Raw genomic sequence first — 22,179 nt, forward strand, 5'->3', positions numbered from 1 at the left:
ATGTTGGAGCTGGATCTTTGAATATTCTCACAGTGCATGCATGGTTTCCTTTAAGATACTCTGGTTTCCTGAAAGGTCACTTTTAGGTTGATTAACTTCAAATGACCCTGAGGTGCAGGTGTGTGTATGAATAGTTTGCTCGCTGATGCTATAGAGTGATGACCTGTCCAGGGTGTAGCTATCTCACCTCTTGCCCTCTTGACAGCTGAAGAGAGGGAGCTTATAATTGTGAGTCTTCACTTCCTTAGCAACTCTTAACCTATTTAAATTCAACCAATACAACCTGTTCCTTTTTATGCATTTAGTGATTAATGAACAGGCAAAAGTAAGCTACATAATCATCTGAGCATTATTTATTTATGTTTCTTTTTATTCAACCTGGAAAGGCATATGTGAAATGAAAGGAGATGAGAAAGGAGGTTGTGTCTTACCTTCAGGGTGTTCTTGTGTAAGTCCCAGGTAACAAGTACAATATAAAACTGTACAGAGCAAGAGGGCTCTCCTGGAGAAAGAAAGAAGATCACTGTTACTAATGCTGATTGTTAAAAAGGGCAAATACGAATATGGGGTTAGAGACTTTCTTTGTTTTTCTGAACTATTCAGTATATTTTTGTCATCAGTTTGATTAAAAAATGAATAGCTTTGATTTATAATACGATTCGATAAAAAGGTATAAGTTAGTTGAAATAGTAGATGTAGATTAATTCTATGTTGACCAAACCACATTTTCTCTTTTTAGAGGTTAGCTTAGTGTTGTGTGACAATGAAGAAACATGCAACTGCAATATTACTGTTAATGCTGTATTACAAATGGTGAATAATTCTGCATATTTTCCTTTTCCTATACAACAGTGTTACAAAAACTTTCTCTGAGTTTGAGAATATTGTTCACTGGTATAAATAGAAGCTGCAACCAGCCAGTGAAAATTAAGAATGAACAATAATAGAAAAACATTTAACTACAATATTAGTTCTGAACATTCTGACAGTTTCCCCAAGTTTCCTTTCTGTGAATTTCACACATCAGCCACTAAAACTGAACATCAGTTGAGGGCATTTAGAGCAGATAGATTCCATCCAAATGCAGACTATATTGCTTAGCATTGTGTGATTGTTAGACAGTTTAAATGCAAGATTATGCCAAATAGGATATTACATTGGGAGGATATGATCGAATGCATTACCAAACCCATTTTAAGTGCATTTAATGAATTAAAATTGTGTATGTTTGGGGGATTATTTTGAGATAGGATGATCAAAGCAGACAAAGTTGTAAGTTTCCATTTCAAATTTAAGCATCTGATATGCAGTGGTGAGAGAATCTTCATAAATCCAAAAAGGAGCACATCACATAAGATCAAGGAAGGTTAGTATCTTGTCATTTTCGTAGTATTTCATATTTGAGGATCATTTTTATCAGTTCTGCAGCAAAGACACAAATAAATGGTTTACATGCAGAATTAAGGCTGCAGTACTTGTGTAGTGCAATAAAAGAATCGACATGATGTGTAAATATCGATTTTTCGAAGTTTGGCTTTAAAGGTCATCCTGTTTGGTTATATGCTTTACTTCTTTTCATATGTATAAGCTGTCTTGCAGTCAGTAGTTCTATTGCAAAGAATACTCTGAAGTACCTCATAGCAAACACTCACTTACTGCAAGCTTCAATGAACTTTGATACTAGGAAATATCTAGCATGTGTCTGTATATTGCACAAATTCATAAATTGTCCTGAAATTAAGATTAGCATCCAACCCAAATGCATTCTTTAACAAAAACAAATGTCAGCAACTAAGTTTCCACAGGAATAACAACGGGAAGCTGGATTCTGCAAAAGCAATTACAGCACCTCTTTGAAACCCACGCACACAAACAGACAGGGCTGCAGGCTGTGGGTTTTGGAGGCAAAAATACTACAGTTCACTACTCCAAAAAGTCTTCCAAAACCAATATGCATATAGAGACAGAGTAAAAAAAAAAAAAAAATCTGTCTCAGCAGTCTCTACACAACCAGGTGTTCAGCAGAACCTAAAACCTGGACCATCTTAGCATTCAGAGCTCAGTAGGGGGACCAAGAAGTGAAAGGCAGGGGAGCCACTATTTACCATTCGAGATCCTTCAGACACACAAAGTCACGCGCACACACACTAGAGGAGGAAATGCATATAGCAGCTGTGCCTCGAACCAGAGTTCCAAACACAGTGAGAAAGAAAGCAATGAAAGCAATTTTTTCAAATATATGTACCTGCACCACCTCTAGTAAAGAGCTTATGTGTCTCTATGTTTTAAGGATCCAATAATTAGTCTAAGTTCTAACAAGATGAAGCCTCCCCTTAAGCCCTGGATAATTATAATTAGAGAGTATGTGTGCAACATGTATATTTGTAGTGTCTGTCTCCCTTTTCAACCTCCTATACATGCTAATAAAGATTCATCCCAATCATCTTCACACACAGCTGTTTGTGGTTTTTACACAGGCTGTGTATGTGTCTATGTCTCTGTATCTCCAAGTTTGCAAGATGATTACAGTCTGATTTAGTCTTATCAACTGAGAAATCCATCCTCCTAAAGTGAGTCATGAATGCATCCCTTGTTGGTCCAGCACTGATGGATTTCATTTTATTCCTTGGGCAGTTTGCATCTGTGGAAACTGGAAGAAGTTTTCCTGGGGAAGAAGCAATGTTTTCCTTGGCTTCTGTCGGTTAAAGTTGTCGGTAGCTTGTTTAGGTTTTCATTAGTGTGCTTTTGATGTGACAGGTAGGGTTTTTTCATTCTGTTGCACTCAGAGTGCCTGACAACTGTACATTCAGACTATTGTGGTTTTCTTGCTGCAACTCTGAGTTAAGACATGACTCCCACTGGAAATTCTACCCTAAGCTGAGTAGACAAAATGCAAGATAGATGAGCAACCTATTCCATGAAGTTATCCATAAAATAAATCAGCCAGAATTTTTTAAACTAGATCATTACAGCAACACCAACATAAAAAAAAACTCCTTCTGTGTTTTACCCTATAAGAAATAGCAGTCATTTTAAGAGCAACCGATAAAGTTTAGATTTATCAATGTAACAGGTAAAAGGACTGCCTCAGTCTGCAATCATTTTTACTGTCATTGTTTTGACAAATTCAAAGTTATACTGTTTTTTTGTGGACATCACTTCAAGGTTGGTTTGTTGGAGAAGGGGGTTCAAGCTTAGATACAGTAAGCCTAGTGTATGGTTTCCATTTCTGTTCATGTGTTTAGACTACTCACTGATTCCCTGCAAAGGTTTCCCAAAGGAGACCCTTACCCTCTGAACACACACATACACACACTGAGTGGAAAATTCCTATGGATGAGCTGACAGAAATGATTCTTGATAATATATACCCATGATACACTCACTTGTCCATCATCTGTTCTGTCTGCGATCACATGGTGACTAATGTGAGGTATCTACTAATTTCTTTTTTTAAAAAGATGCATTAACATCTCCAGACATGAAGGTTGGGGAAGGGAGTCTGATTGTGTCATCGTCTGCTAATGCTGACAAGGTTTTTAATGAGAGATCGGTTTTGGAGCAGATTTTCAGTGTTAAAAACTGTTAGTACAATCCAAAATAAAATTTATAATTACTTTTTTTACTTGTTAGACATACAGAGCGACACCATGTGGATGGACATTGAAAAACAACGCAGATCGATTGCTTTATTGTGCAATAATAATAGTTAATACGACTCTTACTAAGGGCAAAACATCTGGACAAAGCTCTATAAACAAATGATTCTGATGACTCAGCTGTGAGCATCTCTTTAGCTGGGAAGTTGTGGAAAACCTGGAGGTAATTAAAAAAGTATACGGTAAGACCATTTTAAAATATTTAACTAATGGTTCAATGAGAGCAAATGTCACTTTGGGTAAGGAGTTCATTAAGTAATGAATGAATGAATGAATGAATGAATGAATGAATGACCTTCCAGTCATATAAGACCCCCTAGGCTAGATTTATTATTAAAAATGGTCTATCCGGGTATATTATTTGAAACTTATTGGCCACAATCCTTTAAATTTCAGATTAAATTACTTAATTGTAGCAATGTCGGTTTAAAACAAGCTGTCTTTAAAGCACTAATGCAAGTATGGCAGTGCGTAAAATGCGTAAAATGGAAATGTGGAAAATATCCAACGGCGCGGGAGATGCTATAAAGGCAGTTAAACTTTATAGGTCTCAATAATTGACTTTTCATGTGTTGTCAGATGAGTCAGTTTAGTTAACCCAGCAAGGTGATAATGATGCATTTTGTGTGAGCTCGCCAAATGTTTGAAAAGTAAACACATAATGCAGCTGCAGTTATGTTTGGACAACTTTCATGTTTTATTTTAATAATGTCTCTGCTCAAGTGATTTGCATTGTAAAGTTATATGCAACACATTATCAATGTCCTAAAATCCAGATTTTCATTTGACCCCATGTGGACAGCAACCCCTGGACCAGAGCCAGCCGGTACATCACAGGTACGAGCATTTCTGTATGGATTCGACAAAAGTTTAAGCGCATAAAAAAAAACAACCTTAGGCTACTTACTTTGTATCTAGATGAGAGGTTCTGCAAGCTCTCCTTCGGGTGCCTAAATTCATTTGTATTCATTTGTCCTGCCAGTCAAAAACCTGATCCGTTAATCACAGCGTGACTCCTTAGCGGGTGGAGGCAGAAAACACCGGCCGCCGTTTTACGCATTTGACAATCTTGAGATGAAGCTCCAGACGTAAAAAGTCATGCTGAGCTGCCTGTCAAGCTCGACATAAAATCCTCCTGGTTGTCTTGTTTGACAAAAGACAGTTTCCAGGGTGCAATCGTCTGGCGATATTCCCTTGTTGTTCATTCATTTATGCCGATCCAAATTAAAGGGCGCTGCGCCCGGAGAGGAAATCTGCGTGGGTTCTTCTCAGCGGGGTTACGGAGTCAGAAGCGCTGGACTCATCGCTTTCCTTTTTAAATAGGTTTTCTAAGGGTAAAAAGGATGGCAGACGAACAGCGCAGTCAGGTGTCAAGTTACAAGCCCAGCGGTTGGAGAGAGCAACTACACGCCTCTTTCTCTAGGGGGTGGCCACACGGATCCTGCACCAAACTCTGGTTAACCGTATGAATGAACCACGGTGACAAAGTTGGGCAGGATGAGTCCAGGGTTTACTGAGAGTGTCTTTATATACATGCACCTGTGGCACAAGTAGACTACATCTCAATAACTGAATGAATGCCATCTGCTGGGTTTACTTAAGTTCTTGTAAACTTTAACCAATCTGCAGGATTTTATTAAATTGACTCTGCAAAGTGACTCATGGACAAGTAAAGGTGGCAGCTTATAAATTAACTTATTTCATTTTGATTTGAATAAATTAGATTATGTTTGGAAAGTAAAATAATTTGATTTATTCAAGTCTAAAGGGGAAACTCATGTATATGGAGGAATTCAGTGCTGTGAAAAACTATTTGCTCCAGTCTGTTTTTGTTTTGATTGACGTTTAAACCATCCCAGTATTTATTTTAGTGTCCCTGGCCGCACGCAGCCAGTCGTCACTCCCAGAACTGTTTGATCAATAAATCACCTCGCTGGAACCTGTCAGATAACTTTAAGTAAGGGAAAACATGTCAAAAACCAACATATCATACTTTAATTCAATCCCACAATTTCAGAACTAGATGACAAGGAAAGTCTTTGCCATCTAACACCCTTGAAATTTTTTTTTTAGGGGCTTTGGGGTTCAGGGGAACCACAGTGACAAACATTATCCATAAATGGAGGAATCAACATACAGCACAGTGGTGAGCTTCCCCTGGAGTGGTCAGCTGACCAAAAGAGCACATCCGGAGGTTACAAACAAACAAAGGCTAACATCTAAAGCCCTGCCTCTCGAAACAGCCCGGTTTGAGACCCAACAATCCAAACAAGAACAGGCAAAGTTAGAACTCTTAAGATTTCTAGGGCCGAATTCCCAGCCGACCACAAACAAACATAAAAATGTATGTAACGCTAAATTAGTCCTTGTGTTTATGCAGTGAAGTGTCTTGCACTTGTAGTCTTTAATCATCTTTTTCTAGATTCTCTTTCATATTCCTGGTTACATTGAAATTTGAGCCCAAACCTCCCTTTCACCTGATGCATTGTGTTTTTGGTCTTTTCAGGTTCTCAGATTCTACTATTCATTCAATAAGACTTGCTCTGCTTCTACTCTCTGGCCCTCAAACTTAAGTTTGTTACATGAAGTTCTTTGTGTGTGTTTTTTAAATGATCAAACCTCTACCATGTTCATCCCAGTTTTCTGTTCATTTTTATTTTTGTAAAACTAAATGACATAATAATCAAATAAGGTTGTGGGATTTTGAGAGTCTTGGGCATTAAAAACCTGCCATAATTGATGGAATGCTGAATTCTGACCCTATGATTTTAAAATTAAGTTCTTTCATTCTTGGGCTATGCTCCAAAACGACAGGTCATTGCACAGTACTGATAATGCTCGATGCCAGCTGTTGTTTCAGGTGCTTTTACAATAATATTTCAAGGGGCCCTTGTCACAATTCAGACCTGTTTTTGTTTTCAGTTAACTCTCCTCACCTGTTTTCAGTTACCGGTACTCATTTTCTTATTTAGATGATGCCTTTTTAGTTGTCCCTTTTCTGTGGCTGTTCCCAGAAGTTTTGGTGTCGTTCCTCTGTTGAGGTTATCCTGTTGTGAGCCAACTCCTGGTTTCAAGATTAAATCTCCTTGACCACCACTCAGTGTCTGCTTAACATTTTTGGTTCTTCACCACAACAAATTATGACAAAAGGTTGTTTTGGATAGTCTGTTTTACTTTAAAAAATGAATTAAACATGCTCATGGAAAACGCGTATACTGTTGCAGATACCGTATGTTTTTATGCATCAATGACTATACCTTACAGTTTAAGGAAATACCAAATTCCCTTACTGAAAATAATTAATTTGGCATTCAGAAATAAACAGACAGCTGAAAACTGTGCTCACGCACTCCTTTTCCTCTTGTCAATACTCCATACTTTAGATGAATTCTGTTTAGATCAGGATGGTTTGCTGACAAATCAAGCAAAGTAAGAAAATAGTAAGTAGTGGAACTTACAGACAAATAATAATCTAACCATATAATAAGTCACAAGTTAATGAATCAATTAAATAACATGAATAAAGGAGAATTAACATTTAAAAGAGCATTTTAAGCAAGGTAAAGTTGCAAAGAGTAAAACATTGAAATTTTATAAACAAAATATAGCGATATAGTTTTACATAAAGTAAAACTTTTTCAAATACTTAGTCCACCAAGAAAAGTATTGCTTCCCCTTACAATATTAAAGACACTAAACATGAGTAAAGTAAAGGTTTATTTATATATCATGTTTTCATAGACTGACATCACTGAGTGCTTCACAAAAAGAGGAAACCCAACAAAATACATGCCGAGGTTCTTTATATTGACTTATCATCTGCTTTTAATACAAATAAATCAACTGACATGTAGGCACAATGTCACTTTTTAAAAGGGGGTTTTATTGAGTAGTTTCTGATCATTTATCTTGCCTCTTGGTTTGGGCAGCATGTCTCTGAAGGAGATGAGGTCATTGACAAGATTGTGAAATAGTCTGGCTGACTAATAGGGGAGTCACAGGTGAGCTTCAAACTGCCATACTCTCAGCAGTCACAGTGTCTAGCCAGTTATATATGTACTTCAAACACTAGCCTGATATCCAATGATCCAATGTTGCACTCAGTGACAGGGACTAAATAAAAAAAAAAAAAAAAAAATGGGGAGTAATCAGTAGATTAGCCAGACTCCAAATATTTCTCTCACTCTTGAAATTAAAGTAAATGCAAGAAAATGCTGAAAAACTGGGAAAATTTAGTTTTTTTTTTTTTAAATCTTTGTGTAACTTGGTCACATGTGAAATATTTTGAAAGAACTAGCTTGGGCTTTATCCCATCCCAATTCTGGTATTTGCAAAATGAGACCAAATAAAGCTCCAGTTTGGTTGTAATTAAATTAATTTAAAGGGAGTAACTGGAAAAACTTTAGAAATAGAGAGAAATTAAAGTCCAAATCAGACTGAATGTTTGCACTCTGAGGGTTGTTATTACAGCAACGATGGAGATGAAGGCTGCATTCTCCAAAATTAGTGGATAAACAGCTAAGGTGGCGACACAGACGTTGCGCTTACTTTTTTAGCTGACTAGCCAGAAGCGTTTTGGACTGAAAGTTCATCTTTAGTAATGCTGTGAAGTTAGGACTGAGAGGCTGCCTTAATGCTGGTGATCTTCACTCATTTTAACCTCAGGCAGTTGGCCAGCCAGCCACAAGGGTGGGTGATAATGGACATAAGTCATTAACATGCATTTACAACCCCCTTCACACACACACGCTAGCCTTGTGTTTCAGAGCTGGGTGCCACCTGACCCTCCCATGCTCTTCCAATGAGCCACTCTGCCTCCATCTTCCAAATTACAAACTCTGTGCTTGCGAGTGCGCTCGCTGCCACCCCTTAAAGCAGCTTAATTATGGTCATTGGCACCAAGTATGAAAGCTCCCTTTATCCCCCCCACGCTCCTGAAATAGGTCCTTGACGAAGCACACATGCAGCCCAGATCAAACGCTCCCAATAGGGAAGGGGTCATTACTGGTACGCAGGGCGGACACAACCCAATGGGTGCTGGGCCACGCCTTGAGCCTAAATTGCAGCCTGGGCCTGGTGAGGACACAAGCCTGTTCTTTGATGAATGACAAGAGTCACAGCAACACAGCCTCTTTGGATATCACTGTTTACAGTCAGCTATGTTCTGTACATACACATAAACATTCAATAAAGTGTCTTGTGGATTTGAAGCAAAGAAAACTAGGCACTGGGCTTGGTTGGGTGTTCACAAGTTTCTCATGGTTTATATTTATCTAAATGCTAGTGCTCTTTGAAATAAGTGGTATGCCTAGCTCAGATGTAGAGCTGTTGACTTCTAGTAGGAGAACTAGCAGGTCCATCCTCAGCTCTGACCTGAGTAAAAGTATCTCACTGTGTACGAGTGAAAATAGAAAGTAATGCATATAATATACATAGTAGAAAGTGTGTATGGATGGCTTCTTGAATTCTTCTAGTTGAACCTAAATTGTAAAACCTAAATGAGGTTAAAGATGCACTATATATGTATTGCCTTAGGATATTATCACAAAATTACCACAGATTTTAGTGTAGTGCATTGAGGTATTATGTAAAAAACTACCGTAACTCAAATTATCACACAGTTGTAAAATCAATGAAAACAATCCATAATTTTTAAGATTGTGTATAAATTTGTTTTGAAATTTGAGGCTTTACACCCTAACCTGCCATAAGCCAGATTGATATGCGAGGCCAATTTAAATTCAACATAGTATCCATCAAGAAAGCATTCTCAAATGGTGGACATTCAGTATAATTCTTAGAGTTGATTCAGTAACTCGCCAATTGGCACCTGCCTCCCATGTCAAGCTTTTAGCCAATCACAGCAATAGCAGCTGTGATGTATCATGATCTTGATTCGATGATAAATCAAACTCTTAACAAATCTAGTCCAAGGAACAGGCAATCATCTTTACAATCCACAAAGGCACAAATCCAGTCCTTTTGCTTATTAAAAAACAAAAAAGAAATAAAGGTTACTCAAGTTTAAAACCCGCACAGCCATGTTCATGCTTCAGCCCGCATCATACACATCACTGCATTTCATTGGTTCAAAGCAGTTCTGTATTTGAGGCAAATGTATCTATTGATAGGTGGCAAGATGTATTACGGAGTTTACAAATTAAGAAATCTTGTGACTGTTCGTGTTCCTTGCAAGGTAATTTTCAGCCTCCCTCTTGAAGGAACTCCCCACATCCAGATGCTGCAACCACCATGTTTCATGCATTCAGGGCCATGTGCAGTAGTTTGCCTGAAGGCAAAAAAGTATTTCCTCTTATCCTCAAGCACCTTCTTCCACATGTTTGTTGTGTCCTTTGTGTCATATGGGCCAGACTAAGGAGTATATGACTAATAATACTACTTTCATTCTTCCACATTAGCTGTGGATCTTTTCATATTTAACACTCTGATGCTCTATTCATCACAATAAAACAGAATAGTGCTTTGTGGAATGTTCAAAGCCTCGGATATGAAACTTTTTAGAAATGCTACCCCTGACCTCTCTGCTCCATTCATTGGTCTTCATTAAGTGGCTGGTTAACAATACCTAAAATAAAAAAAATACAAATCTGTTCATAGAACAATTGTATTAATTGTGGATTTAACAAATTACATCTTTTTATAAACATGTAAATGAAGGGTGAATATTTTTGAAAGGCATTATAAGTGCAAAAAATTTAAATTGAATATATATATTTTAGGAAGGAAAACAAGATTGCATAATAAAATATGTGCAAGACTTTTAGAAGTCACAACAGTATCTTTGTAATTTTTTTCCCATAATTGTATGACTGGGACTAAATATCTTTACAGTCTTGTTTATTATCCACACTGGCTAAAAAAAAAATAACATAATGCCACCCAATAAATAAACATCTTGTAATTACAGCCACCCCTGTGTACATGTATTTTCACGGCGGGCAGTTGCAGAGGTTACAGAGGTGGCGGCACAGATTCAGACACTGCTGTCTCTCTCAGCTTCACTGAGCATAGGAGAACTGTTCATACAGGGAATGAGTGTCTGACAGTGTGGAAAGCACACATGCATTTGTATATTTATGCGGAGCGACCCAGTGGTTTGTATTTTTCCCTTTACAGGTGGTTCTGTCCACTTGTTTGTGTTCCTGGTTTTGTCTCCTTCCTGTGGATGATTTTGTGACACACTGTGGGGTGGAAAATGGTCTGCTCACCTTAAGCTGCCTCTGCTTCTATAACACCTATGTCTATTTACTGACAGAGTTCCTATGATATTCTTCACATTGACTTCTATGTTTTATTTTATTTTATTTTTTCTCAGGGGAGGGGTGTCATCTGCATAATTTACTCAGAGTTTCATTTTCTTTCTATCGCTGGCATTTTCTCAGTAGAGCATTCCTGCTGCTGGCACAATAGAGAAGACAGCCACCCCAAGAAGTTGGCCACAACCATAATGAGCATGTTGACCTCTCATAATAACACAAGAATAACCTCTTTGGGGGAGGAAAGCTCTTTAAGGGGGGGCCGGCTTTCAGACCGGACCGGCCTGGTCTGTCAGCACTGCATACAATTACAGTTGCTGAGGTGTGAAATATTTTCCCATACTTTTTTCTTTTTAAGTAAAGAATCTGCAGTGTTGAAATCTTCCAACTGTTTTGCAGGATAAGTGGTGTAAAAAAGGGTAACATATTGCCAGCTGTATCAAGGTGGTGAGGGGGTGGGGGGTGGGGGGGGGATCTCAATAAAAGAGAGAGTTGCTCAATTCAGGATAAGTCAAGAAAATCTCTACAGAAGTTACTTTATGTAACAGCCAACATCTGCATGTTAACAGAAAGCTCAGAGTTTTATGTATTTCTTTCACTTTTAGGAGTGAGTCAGTTCAGCATTACATTTTGATACTACTGTGAAAAATGTATGAAAAAAGCATTCAGATAATTTTGATAGAAATTTTATTCAAATATCTCCAAAAAGACCTCTATGCAAACAGAAATAAAAATCATGTAATGTAAAAATGTTCTGGTTTAGACAAAAATAACAACTGATTAATTTTCATAGGTAAGCAATGATTTAGATGCTCAAATTTCACTTAGGATAAGTGTGCACCAGTATTGCTGGAAACTGTTGGTACTGATTCAGACATACAAGTCCTTCTCAAAATATTAGCATATTGTGATAAAGTTCATTATTTTCAATAATGTAATGATAAAACTTGAATATTCATATATTTTAGATTCATTGCTCACTAACTGAAATATTTCAGGTCTTTTATTGTCTTAATACAGATGATTTTGGCATAGAGCTCATGAAAACCCAGAATTCCTTTCTCACAAAATTAGCATATTTCATCCGACCAATAAAAGAAAAGTGTTCTTAATACAAAAAAAAGTCAACCTTCAAACACTTATGTACAGTTATGCACTCAACACTTGGTTGGGAATCCTTTTGCAGAAATGACTGCTTCAATGCAGCGTGGCATGGAGGCAATCAGCCTGTGGCATTGCTGAGGTGTTATGGAGGCCCAAGGTGCTTCGATAGCGGCCTTTAGCTCATCCAGAGTGTTGGGTCTTGTGTCTCTCAACTTTCTCTTCACGATATCCCACAGATCCTCTATGGGGTTCAGGTCAGGAGAGTTGGGGGGCCAATTGAACACAATGACACCATGGTCAGTAAACCATTTACCAGTGGTTTTGGCACTGTGAGCAGGTGCCAGGTCGTGCTGAAAAATGAAATCTTCGTCTCCATAACAGTGTTGCCAACTCCTCTGTAAGGAAAGTAGCTATTGGCTGTGCTATAAGTCGCTATAAGTCGCTAAATGACGTCATTCCCTATTTTTTTTTTTTACTTTTTTCCCTTGTGGTCCACTAAGGAGCTTAGAAAGCATGGTAAAATATGAACATTTTGAACCATACAATTTTTTACATTACATTAACATTAACAATCTGAATGCAACAAAAAAAGCCTAAAAAGAATCAATGACAATGTGAGCAAATAATGGTAATTATTGTTATTTTTTTAAACTAATAAGATTTCCCTCCACACACACAGGCTGTGCCTGCCTGCTCACAGAAAGACTGTGTCATCGTCATGTTGGTCAAGGATCTCTATGGCAGGTTCAGCAACTGAGGGAGCTGACTCTAGCGTGATCACCCTGTGCCGTCAATCCCAGTGCATGTGCGCGGCTCATTTGCGGTCTTGACGCTGAGGGTCAACATGCTGTGGCTCTGAATGGAGCGCTGAGAGGGACTCCTGCGGAAGCGGGAGAACGGGGTTGGGACGCGGGAGGCGCCCCACCGCAGACACCAGGAAAGTCGCTAGATTTGTCGCTAGTCGCTTTGTTGCTTACCTATTAAAAAAAGTCGCTGGAGGGGTCTGAAAAGTCGCTAAATATAGCGACAAAGTCGCTGAGTTGGCAACACTGCTCCATAAAGCTTTTTAGCAGATGGAAGCTTGAAGTGCTCCAAAATCTCACGATAGCTAGACCTGAAATATTTCAGTTAATGTGCAAATAAAATATGTTGAATGTGAATGTTAAGGTTTTATCATTACATTATGGAAAATAATAAACTTTATCACAATATGCTAATATTTTTAGAAGGACCTATATACTGTTTCTGAAGGGAACCTACATGACTCATCTTCAGTCACAGTCATTTGATATTTCTAAAGCCAAATCTTGCTCTTATATCTTATATTCCTCAAATAATTATTATTTAAATCCATTTCAGTTTATTTATATAGCACCAATTCACAACACATGTCATTTCAAGGCACTTTAAATGGATCATTCACCCAGATCAAACAGTCAGATTAGTTCAAAGTTTTCTATCTAAGGAAAACCAGCTTATTCCATCAACTAATTGATTCAAAGGCAAACCCTCACATCAAGCATGCTTTTAGTGACAGTGGAGAGGAAAACTACCTATTAACAGGAAGAAACCTCCAGCAGAACCAGAACAAGGCTGACTGTGAGCGGCCATCTGCCAAGGCCATCTGGGGTTAAAGGAGACAGAGGCAGACATACAGAAAGAAGCAGAGATACAAAAGGTAACTATCAACCAGCTCAACTGGCGGCCCCACCTTGGAAACACAGCCAAGGAGATGAGCTCCGAGCCAGCTCCCATGTCAGAGGATGAAAGGGAGCAAATACAGTTAGTCACAGTCTACAGTGACTAACTGTAGACTACAGTGAAACAAACAGGCCAAGCTCCAATATCTGTAAAAAAAGGTGTTGATGGCAGCAGCACATCTAACATTTATTTCCAGGATGGTGTCACAGCCAAACAGGAACAGACCAGATGAAGCTACTACAGTATGATAAAAAAAAAAAAAAAGCCGAAAGAGCATGACGTTAGAGATTGAATGGACAATTACTGCAGAATAGGAGAACAGAGATAGAATTAAGCAGAATGATGAAAATATGTCCTCCAGCAGTCAAAGATTATAGCAGCATAACTTTAGTGATAGCTCAGGATAACCTGAGCCACTCTAACTATACTGTAAGCTTTGTCATAAAGTAAAGTTTTAAAACTGCATTAAAAGTAGCCAAGGTGTCTAACTCATGGTCCGAAGTATGAAGATGAGAATGCATAGGACTATTCACATTTTGAATAATACTAATTGAGTCTAAGATAGGATTAAAGGCTGAATTTAAGCTATCACCTTCAATGTCAGAATGGATGTTAAAATCCCCCACTATGATGACATTGTCAGTACTTAACATTAAATCAGTTAGGAACTCTAAAAACTCATCTAACGACCTGGTGGAAAATACAAAAGTTACAAAAAGAAGAGGTTTTGCTGCTTTACAATTTGGATGAGGGAAACTAAAGGTTAAATGTTCAAAAGAACTGTAAATATTAACTGAGTTTGGAGTATTCAGTAAGTCAGACTGAAAGATTGTTGCTACTTCTCCTTGCCCAGAATTTCTGGGTATGTGAAAATGTAAATATCTAGAGGGAGTTGCCTCCTTAATGCTCACATAATCCTCTTGCTACAGCCAAGTTTGTGTAAGGCAACATATATCAATATGAAAATCACAAATCAAATCATTTACTAACAGACTTTTTGAAGAAAGAGGTCTGAGAGTATGTGAAATAAACCAAATCTAATTGTTCTAAAGTTTTCCCTGATTGGAGACATTTTAATTAGAAAATTAGATTATGTTGTGAAAATTGTTTTGGATAGCATTGTGAGAAAAGAGCCAGTGAAATGGCAGTTAGAAGATATATGTGCAGCCCATAAAACTGCCTTAACTGAGAGTTCCAGTATCAATAATGAAACCTCTTAAACTAAGGAATCTTGTTGACAGATAGATAATAGCTCCTGTGGAAAGCAGCACCAAGTGAATCAGTGGAATGATGTCAGTACAGAAAATCAATGGCACACCATGAATTGGTGTTGATCAAAGACAACTCATCAAAGCCTTTAAGAGAAGCCATTTTCCACTTCTGATGATATTTACCGGATTTAGCGAAAGCAAGTTTTCACTGAATGTGATGAAAAGCATGACCTCTGACGTGTAAAGCTGGAAGAAGAGTAAATCTATCAAACAATATTTGCAACGTTTGTTGGTTGAATTTGTTGGCGGAGAATGCCAATGGGCATTAGTTCGCTGCCTGAAGTTTTTCATCACAAGCTTACACAGGCATTGGAGAACCACCCCGGCACTTACATCAATGCAGACGACTTTTTGATCAAAGATGACACAAAACAGGATGCAATTAGTGGCAATTAAGAACTTGAGACTTTTTCTAGAAAGATGCAGAGAGAAAAACATCAATCTAATTAAACTAAATGTTGAAAAAATAAAACTTAGATGTCAGCATGTTGTTTATTTGATTATGGCAGAAGGTCTCAGAGTTGACCCAGAGAAAATACAACCAATGACAGAAAATGCCTCCACCAATACATGTGAAAGGGCTGCAGACAGTGCCCGGATTAGTTACAATTTGTCCAAGTTTTACGACCACCTGTCAGACGATTGCGAAATACTAAGGCAGCTCACACACAGCGACAGTCTCTGGGAATGGACAGATGTGCAGTAAAAAGCATTTCAGGGAATCAAATATATGATAGCACAGGCACAAGTTCTGAAATTTTATAGTCCGTAGCAAGAGTTAACCTTGCAGTGAAATGCAAGGGCTAGGGGCTGCTCTGACAAAGAGACTTTACAACCACACGACATTACAACTGGAGTGTAGGGCAAAGTTGGCACACACTTGCACATGTTTGACAGCGAAGAGTATTTACTGACTGTTTATTATTTCTCCAATTTCTCTGAGGTAAACTATTTGCCAGATACATTGGAAAGCACAGTCATTCAAAAGCTGAAAGCTCACTTTGCACGACAAGGTGTTCTAGACACCGTCAGACCACCATACAGATCAGCAGAATGTTCTCATTTACACAAAACCTCCTATCTGGAAAGTAAGTGCAAGGTGGAACCAGCTGTTAAAACTGCAAATGAAAAGGGCACAGAAGGCTGGATAGGACCCAAATCTAACCATTTTGGATCATTGAAATACCCCGTCTGAAGCTTTGGGTACAAAAGTCTTTGTGCAGGAGAACAAGGACTCTCCGATCAGAGACAGCCTCCTTAAGAAAAAAATGACTGACAACATGTTAGTACTGATGAAAAACCAACAGAGACACTTAAAATATTACAATCAGACAGGCAAGGACATGGACTCACAAAAACCAGGTGAAGTTGTGAGAGTTCGGCCCTTTGAACTAAACAAGGCTACTGTGAGCATTCCACTTGGTCACAGTTGAACTGGACACGGGATGTATTCTCAGAAGGAATCATTACCATCGGAGAAAAGCTGTGAGCTCACAACCGGACAGGGCAGAAATGATTGAAAATGAGACAAGGAGACCCAGTGTCACAAAACACAGGGGGACCTGTAGTTAGGTCTGGATGTTTTGTACAAATTCAAACAGTCTTCATCACCAGTAGATGTCAATAACTTGGTTTATAATTCAAGCAGAGTTATTAATCATTAATCACAAGGACAGTATTTTGTCTGTCTATTCAGGTTAACTGAAGGACGTTGGTTCAGCTCTTAAAGACATTCGGTGGCTCCTTTAAAAACTAATCACAGACATCCACAATAAAAATAATGTTACTTTTATTAAACCTTTAAATCCCTGACAAAGTATACATATGTTTAATAAACTATGCAATCACTACAACTACTGTGATAAACACAGGATGCATGAAAGAATCAGTAAATGTCAGAGGATGAAAGAGAGTACATACAGTTAATTACATTATAGACAGATTATGCAGTCTGTGAACTTCTTTGTTGTGCCAGGGATCCAGTACAAATAAATTAAAGAATAACATATAATCAAAATCTAAAATTAAAAAGCAGAGTTATACAAAAATTGTGTTTAAAATTGAGCAACTGTAAGATGTACAGCAAATAAACTGCATAGCAGGAAGTGCAGAAATGTAAATGTTTATTGCAATGTAGGATTAATAGTTGTTGTCTTATGTGGAAAAAGGCGTTTGGTAACCATTTTGTTAATCAAAAACTTGTGTGTGTGTGTGTGTGTGTGTGTGTGAATTTCAGAATTAACACAAGAAAACATTGATGCCTACTACAGCTCATGTTAATAAAAAATACATTTCTTGGCATACAATTTAGTATATGTATTTAACACTACATTGGCAGTGGGCTTTTGGGCCATAAGAACTGTTTAAGGGGTCTTTGTTGAATGAATATCATTAAATACTCTAAAATCTGTGTGTTTAATACAGATTTTTTTCTCACCAAAATTATTGAGTTATTGACAATGTACTAGATCAGGCTAACCAAAAGTTAATTTCATATGTTTTTAGATGTCAATTTATGGCATAAACACAGAAAACCTGTGAACTGTTTACTTTAAAATTTTACTCATAAAGCTTTTTAACTTCAATTTAACTTAATCTTTTAACAAAATACAGCTTTATTTCACATTTTTTCTAATCCTCTTATCATATGTCAAACACAGCCAGAATTCATTCTTATTGTGAACACAAGTCTCTGTATTCAGTTTGCACTGGGCCACCGGGGACCAGGTTAGCCTAAGTTGAAACAGCAGGGCTCAGTGAAACCTGCTCTCCCTGGCATAAAATCAATGTCCAGATTCCAGTGATGCCTTCTGTAAAAGGACTTCATTATGCTTTCAGAATATGGACTACACAAATATTTAGCTTGGTCATTATGATGCTCAGTCCACACCCCCATGATTCTCTAGGTCTTACACCAGACTCAGTGTTTCTGCATCTCAGAAACTCCCCGTTTTCCTCCCTCATGAGTCAAATGACGAAAAAACAAACAATCAAAATTATGGTTTAACTTGTTTTACATCAAAACCATAAAAACAACAACAATATATATTTTTCTTGATGTTGAAAACTTTATTTGTTATGCTGTCTGATTAATGATGATATACATGATAATAAATGCTGGTCTGTCTTTTCTCAGCTTCCGGTCAACCATTTTTCTTTGGGCCCTTAGTCTCACATTTCTATTTTCTGGATAAAAAAATGTATTTCTCATGTTCACAGGATACATTCATAAGGTGTTTTTACATATTGTTACATTTCTTATTACCAAATGTCTCGTGGTAAACAGTTCTCTCTTTTGCCTTCAAGGCAGTGATGATAACAAATGGGTAAAACTTTACCATAATACCACACCAGGGAATTAATCAGAAACTAATGCCTAACAGGACTTTGTGGGGAACACCCAGCCCAGCGTTATTATGGCTCTATTCCTCAGTTATCTTAGCTTGGCTAGCCATGCTGATACAACGTCTATCCAGCATATCAGTCTGGCAAAGTGCTGATACGGCTGGATTTCGAAGGCAGGACTAACAGAATCAGCCTCAACAGGTTAGAACTAACCAGATAACCGCAAATGTGACGCAAAAAGCCATAGAAGAAACACTCCAGTGAACAATTTCTGCCAGTTTTGCCTTAAAAATCTGAGGATATAAGCTGTGCTCTCTAATTTTCCTAATTTCCTAATTTTCATCACAACGTTGCTCCACTGAGGTTGCTAGCTTGTTGTTATGCTAGCAGAAAAGTACTGTTGCATTATGGGTAATTCTGGTGCTGATAGTCATGCATCAAGTCCCACCTACCACTCTGTGATTGGTTCAGCTCCATAAGTAAAAAAAATAAGCACAAAAAAAGGTTAATCTTCAAACATACATGAAGCATTCATCTAAATAGTGTTTACTTAGTCCTTTTTGAGCCTAAGAAGAATTTTTCCACTGAGCAGGACCATCAGACTAAAATATTGTTGTTTTTTTTATCTCTATCTACTGGCAGCTTATAGTAACAAAATTAGAAACTTGAATGTTTGAAAGCATGATCTATTACAAATATATCATATGTTTTATTTATAGTATTAAGGTTTGTGTTACTATTAAGAAGAGCCTAAAAAGAGCATTGTTATAAATAATATCTGAATATATCAACCAATTAATCACCATTTTAAGCCCACCTTTGCCCTATTGTTGGTTGTGGCTTTGTGCACTGAGAAGTCCCATGATTAAAGAATTGTGAAAAGTAAAAAAAAAAAAAAAACAAGCAGCTTGCATAGAATATAAATAATATCCGCCTAAATACACTACGTTGCATGTTTAGCCATAGCTTTCTATTTCATTAACAAAAAGAGCAGGGGTCCATTTCACAAAGCAGGTTTAACAGACTAAATTGATCTAGCCTAAGTTTGCGACTATGAGATTTCAGTTTCACAACACCTGCTACAAATTAGTTTAGTAAACCCTAAATAGGTCCACTTAGAGGTAAGAAGCCTAAGTGCATTACAAGCATGAAAAGCCATCATCTGTGAGTAGAATAGAATTAAACTTTATTGTTATTACACTGTCACAAGTACAGAGCAATGAAATTAACTCTCTGCATTCAAGCCATCCCCTTGGGGAGCAGAGGGCCGCCATTGTGCAGCGCCCGAGGAACAGTGTGGGGTTAAGGGTTTTGTTCAGGGACCCAGAGTGGCAGTCTGCAGGAGTGGGGCTTGAACCCAGAACCTGTTGTATCCAAGCGCAATGCCCTAACCACTAGCTCACCACTCGCAGTGGAGCCCGGATTTGATGAGTCACCATGACAACAGGTAACAGGAAGTTCCTATTTCGCACCACTTGAATTAGAGGTTTTAGTAAAGAAATGAAAAAAAAGGAGAATGAATTTAAAAGACAGAAAAACAGTGAAACACTAAAACACTAAAATAAAAATTCTTCCTGATCAGAATCACAATCCTAGACTGAACCTTAAAATTTATATTTTCTAAATTATATTATTACAGCAGAAACTGAATTTCAGAAAAATAAAAACAAAATTATACTAGTAAGAATTAGATTAAATATACCTGGAAAAGTGTATATATATTAAGTGGCCGTTTTGACTTTCATCTGCTTGACTGAATATGTAGGCCTATTTATGATATCTGAAATACATTTCTTCATAGTCAAAATAGTACAAATGCTGACCAGTAACAATAGGAATATGGAGATCTATAATTCATTTCTAAAGATCCACAATGTTTATTATAAATGTGAAGGATGCCATTTTTTTTCAATAGTCATTTTGATAAGGAAAAAAAAAGTTTTTTGTAGATATCAGGAATACATATTCAATAAAACCAATACATCAAAACGGTTTGCCATAGCCTGCTCTCACCACGGTAACATTATGGGAGTATTACTTGAATGGCAGTGGACCAATGTATCTATTTAGGTGAATTAATCTTGCAGCAGCTGAAGATTAAGTCTAAAAACATTGTAGATAGAACCCGTGCATCAACTCATGGTGTTCCTCCTCATGTTGATTCTGTCTTCTTTTACATAGTAGCTCTTTGCAGCCACTTCGGATGTTATCATCCCAATAAATCATCGTTATTAGCGGTTATCAGTCCCATACAATGGCTTCAGATCATGATAGTAGGCTCAGTCGGTCGTTATCACTGAGTGAATCCTAATCCAAAGGTAATCCCTTTTTCCCCCTGCGGAATTGATTAATCTATTTATATGTTATCTCAAAATCATTTCAGTAGTTCTTCATGTGCTGTGAAAATAAATAAAAATAAAATTATCCGCATGTCGCTCATATTAAACAAACCAAAAATAAGTAAATTTCATATCCTGTCAACTGAGTTGCAGAATCCTCTCCCAATAAATATTTCTCTGTGAATTAATGCTGATCATTCTTTAATAATATCATTGTCAAACGGACATGCAATGTTTGATTTTAAAACCTGATATGTTTAACAGGCCTAGTGAATTATTATTATTATTAGTTTTTTTTCTTTTTTTGCACAAAACCACCATAAAAATCAGGAAATAAAACAATGTGATTGGCTGTAAGGAGAGCGGAGACAGAGGACACTCCGAGTTTACCTGAATAAAACCCGCTACAGACCAGATTAGCTCTAGGAGAATATTATTACAGTGACTGAAACAGAGGTTGAGGAAACTCTCTTTGTGAAACATATTTCATATATCAGGTTTGTAAAACTTTGAGTTTTCAATAAACCTGCTTAATAAAATGAACCCCAGTTCATCTCTCAATATCAGGTACTTTTTTTATGTTGAAGTTAATTTTAACAAACTTCAGTTGTTTCATGTCATTGGCATTTAGATGAGATACAGTAGACTGGAAGTTTTGTCTTACTGCTCTGTATATACAAACAAACCACAGCATTTTTATCCTTCTCAGTCAGCTTCATTTACCCACTATAATTATGTCATTATACTTAATCAACCAATTTTATGAAATTAAAGAGAGGTTTATAAACAGTTGCCCTAAATTGATGGGCAGTGTGTATTACAATCACTCTGCTTTTATGAACATACTTTGTAAAGCTGACATAGCAACAACATCTAAAGATGGATCTGCTTGAGTCTATAAATCATTTAAACTGGAAATCTAATATTTTCCTACAATTTTTGATATCAGGACATTGGTTATGGATCTTTTGAGGTGCTCCATGGAGCATGATGGGGGATATGGCAGACTTGCTCCCACACAGCTGATACTGTGTGATTTATCAGATTGTGGTACAGTACAGGGGCGTTAAATTGTCAGTTCTTCTACATTTGTTGCTGTGTGGTTGATTATTTGATATAACATACATACATACAATGAAATCAGTTTGTGCTAGATTTAGATCAAAGATTATATTCAATGACTTTGTGGTATATAAAAATTTGTTGGGGCTACAACTTCCTCGTGTTATACTGCAGATATGCTACCACTAAGTTATTGTAAGGCACTTTGCACTTCAGCTGTAATACATACAGCCCATCCACTGCTTTTACCAAATAGTGCAAACAAAAAGAAGCATGCTCAGACTTCTTTTGCATGGAGATCAATGTGCACTGCGCTCCCCATGTATATTTGTATTTACAGCTTGAAAGAAGAACACACAGCTCCAAATTGCATATATAAGCTCGAATTCTCTCGTCAGTGGTATACTGGTGAATTTCACAT

The 22,179-nt window shown here is 37.4% G+C and overlaps 1 protein-coding gene across 1 annotated transcript in view; it reads right to left on the minus strand.

Moving 5' to 3' along the window:
- The window catches only part of LOC107089757 (collagen alpha-1(XXVII) chain A-like), a 76,537-nt gene extending 71,581 nt beyond the window's left edge, over window positions 1-4,956 (minus strand). The window contains exons 1-2 of the mRNA XM_015382708.1: window positions 4,567-4,956; window positions 432-502 (exon numbers count right to left, since the gene is read on the minus strand). Of these exons, the coding sequence (XP_015238194.1) occupies window positions 432-502; window positions 4,567-4,619 (124 nt within the window). The 5' untranslated portion in view covers window positions 4,620-4,956. The remainder of the gene's footprint in view (window positions 1-431; window positions 503-4,566) is intronic.
- Between the last annotated feature and the right edge of the window lie 17,223 nt (window positions 4,957-22,179).

This window comes from Cyprinodon variegatus, unplaced genomic scaffold, assembly GCF_000732505.1.
Source record: "Cyprinodon variegatus isolate N-32 unplaced genomic scaffold, C_variegatus-1.0 Scaffold264, whole genome shotgun sequence".
Classification (NCBI taxonomy): domain Eukaryota; kingdom Metazoa; phylum Chordata; class Actinopteri; order Cyprinodontiformes; family Cyprinodontidae; genus Cyprinodon; species Cyprinodon variegatus.